The 3,709-nt window shown below is 39.0% G+C and overlaps 1 protein-coding gene across 2 annotated transcripts in view; it reads right to left on the bottom strand.

The window, feature by feature from the left end:
- ARRDC3 (arrestin domain containing 3) overlaps positions 1-3,709 on the bottom strand; it is a 19,870-nt gene that overhangs the window by 3,439 nt on the left and 12,722 nt on the right. The window contains exons 5-7 of one of the 2 annotated variants that reach the window (XM_019516892.1): positions 3,292-3,548; positions 2,687-2,849; positions 1,668-1,822 (exon numbers count right to left, since the gene is read on the bottom strand). In XM_019516892.1, the coding sequence (XP_019372437.1) occupies positions 1,668-1,822; positions 2,687-2,849; positions 3,292-3,548 (575 nt within the window). Of the gene's footprint in view, positions 1-1,667; positions 1,860-2,686; positions 2,850-3,291; positions 3,549-3,709 lie in introns of those variants that run through there. The other variant, XM_019516893.1, reaches the window with a different exon arrangement.

Below are 3,709 nucleotides of genomic sequence, written 5' to 3'. Positions count from 1 at the left end.
AAAAAAAAAAAAAAAAAAAATCAGCTTGTTAAGTTAGTATTCCAGAAGACAAAAATATTACCATCCTACAATCTATATTCGCCTAATACTGCTCTTTTAAAAAAAATGTGGCATTAGCTTTTTTGTTCTGCACAAATTGTTTTCATTCTTGCAGATCTTAAGTATGTGCTATAAAAGGCACCTAAAGACTGTCTTTAATGGGGCCATCCAATGGTGCTTTATGAAACTAAATATCCATCTTAGAAAGAATAATGAATTTAAGACTGATTTTTAACTTAGAAATTGATCTAAACATGTCACCTCTCAGCCAGAAGCTGATTCTAATAAAAGTCCATTGCGATTCATGAAAGCTTTACATCTAAAGGGTTTCAGAGCATAAAAAAAGAGGGCCAAAGAACCAGGCAGGGAATATTCTAAGCTAGTGGAAGGAAAGAAAACAAGGGGCAGGGGAAAAAAAGGGGGGGTGGGGCAGAGAGAAAGGCAAAAGAGATGCATTTTGGCCCTAAACTACGTTAAGTGCTTTACAGATTTAAAAAGTAAACAAACCCCCCAGAACAGCCCCCCTCCTCACAATGAAGTACTTCTTTGGTTTAGAGGAGAAGAGAATTGACACTGGCATGAGTTACAGGCCTAGTAATGTACTTGAACTGGCCTAGAGATATCTGGTTGGGTTTAGATGACTGAACTGGAAACAAAGGAAGTCACACTCTTCGGGAAGCAAATAAATGAGAACCTGGCCAACAGAAACGAGAAACAGGTAACAGCCAGCAGCTACATCTCTTTCCTGTTACACTGGCCTCCCACTATCAACTATATATAAGGATAACATTCTGGAAAAAATATCCCAAGAGTTAAGGGCTGCCAAAAGTAGTATAATTCTAGGCTCATATGCATATCATGCTAGAGATGTGAATTACAAAAAACAAATATAAAAAAAAAAACTCTGGATATGCCACCTTTCAAATTTAGGGATGCAAAATTTAAATTGTAAGGGTGACTTGCAAATCAGAAACTGATCTAAACATGTCACCTATCAACTGGACATTGATTCTAGAAAAGTGGATCGTGAAAAGAGAGATTAGTTTATATCCTGAAATAAAATTGAAGACTTTTAACATGATACATATACAGTTATCATTTACCATAGTATGGGCTTAACAGGGGGTTTGAGGAGATGGGAGGGGAAACAGTTCATTCACTCCAATGGGAAAGAGATGAAAGATTGGAGAGAATCTATTTTACTTCTATCCAGGTTACTGTAAGAGGTGTACTGAGCAGACAGGAGATTAGGCACTAAAACAGAAGTGACCAACTATGGGAGGGGGTTGATAATTTTAGTCATAAATTTAAATGTAGATGCTGAAACAAGGAGATACCACCTTTACTGAAGGAGTATTGAGCACAAACAGCTCCTACTTTCTAGCCTACATTCTATTCTCAGCTACTTTGCATAAATCTTCTACAGCAATGATACTGACATGAATGAAATTCCTGAAAAGCTATTTTGGTGTATGTCTTGTTCCACAGTCTTTGCTTGTAGAGGTTAATATAATTATAGAAGGGTGGAACACAGTTCTCATTTCCAGCTTATTAAGAGTTCCTCCACAAGAAAGCAGAATACAAACACCTAAGAGCCATAGTAATTAATGGCATACTTGTATACTTACCTCTGAATAAAGAGGTGGAGGCAGAAAACGAAATTCTTGGATGTAGGCGAATAATGGTCCTTGAAGTGCCCTCTCAAAATCGTCACAGGCAGCTATGGGTGCAAGGCTGGACTGTCTTTGCTCCTCTGTGACCACTTCTGCATAGCTAGGAGGTGCTAGAGGGAAAAGGTACACGCAGTTCGAACTACAGTTCTTATGCATGTCAAAATACATAATATGACAAATATTAAAACTTTAATCATTAAAAAAGTTAAAGTGCTCAGTGACAAGAATTATAGCTACACTTTTGTATACGAGACTATGCTATCTAAAGAAATTAAAATTTATGCTGTTAAGATGACTGACAATCATCACAGACTTCAGCTTGATTATCCTCCTAAAATCTGAGTATGGGACAGCACTCTTTTCTTGCCTAGGTAGAAGAGTGTGAGATGACCCCACTTTCCTTTGGAGGTCTCTCTTTCGACCTAAGGTTCATGCACATGGATGTGTTGACAACTGAGTAAAACCGAATTACAGGAAGGGGAAATATATATAATTCTACCAGTGAGCAATGCAGAGATTCCCTGCACAAAGTTAATACAGCCCAACCTATGCTGTCTTTCCACTAGGTTCCCAGCTTCCAATGGGCCAGATGAAGACCTGACAGCACTGCTGCAATGGACTGGGCTGCTTCCAAGCCACAGAAGTAACTGGGGACCAGTAATTGGAGATACTGAAATTCCACGCTGAAATCCCCTAGTGTCCTGTGCCATCTGCACCGATTCCCATGGTTAAGATGTTGGAGCAGGTGGGCTCCACTGCTCTTTCTACAGCATAAAAAAAGGGAACTACAGACCCACCACAATATAACTGGGTAGTACAGAAATTGCATGGAAAGAGACCCATATGGAAATGACCTCTCGCCATGTGGGTTTTACTGAGAAAGGGTTTCTTAATAAAGTGGTGATGAGGTAAATCAGACATACAAGCCCAAAATACTATTAAAGCAGCTGAGATTAATATTAAAATCAATTTACCTTCAGGTCTTTCAGGCAGTGTAAGACCAAGCCAATTCATATTCATGCTACACTGGCTGCTTACACTTGATGTTCTGCTGCCAAAAGGATGTAGAGGAATAGTACCAATGACAAGTGGTAAATTAAGGAATAAGTCCATTGCTCCAGGGATATCAACGTATACCTAAAAAGTAAGTGACAAAAAAGCCTGTGAATAGAAGCTGGTTTGAATCAGTCCCTAGTGGGTTAATTCTGCCCTCAGTTCCAGGTGAGAGTTATACTTGCTTCTAATACACTATTTTAAAGGGTTGTGCCAAAAAGAAGTGCTGAGCCCTACCAAGTTAAATAGAAGTTGACAGTTCTTCACATTAGGTGAAAAATTTTAAAAATTGCCATGGCTGTATATCATCTGCCATTTGTCACAGAATCAGAGGGTTGGAAAGGACCTCAAGCATCACACCTAGGCCAACCTCTTGGATAAATGCAGCACTTGCTATTCCTAAACCTATTCTCCTTTATGCATTTCAACAATGATGCATTGATTTTTTTAAACAAAATTAGCATGGGATCATGCCTCCAAAGTAGTTATGCATATGCTTAAGAGAGAATATGAACAGGACACGTACCATTAATGAATATTCCACACGGATTATACTGCAATCAAGGATTGAGGGAGAAACGGGTGGAATTTTCAACAGTTTGCCGTTCCAGGTTTCTGTTTTCCCAGATGACAGGGATTCCCCACGCAGGTTGGCAACAAGCTGCTTCACTTCCTTCATTTTCCCTTTGGCATAGAATGCCTGTGTTTGGTAAATGGCTGCCTTTGGCACAACCATACGGGAAGAGCAGTTCTCAATCTCAGCAAAAATCTGAATTGATTCACCTGGAATGAAACAGAATTTCATTCAGTTCACATCTGCTTACATGGAAACACATATATTTTTAAATGTTTACATGGTTACAATGGGCCAGCTCCTGCCAATACTAAATTTATTGGCAAGAATATTCATTGATAGCAATAAGCAGAATGAAGTTCAGTATGAG

This window comes from Gavialis gangeticus, unplaced genomic scaffold (genome assembly GCF_001723915.1).
Source record: "Gavialis gangeticus isolate Ggan-Ray unplaced genomic scaffold, GavGan_comp1, whole genome shotgun sequence".
Taxonomy (NCBI): domain Eukaryota; kingdom Metazoa; phylum Chordata; order Crocodylia; family Gavialidae; genus Gavialis; species Gavialis gangeticus.
This window is presented reverse-complemented; position numbering and strand designations above follow the sequence as displayed.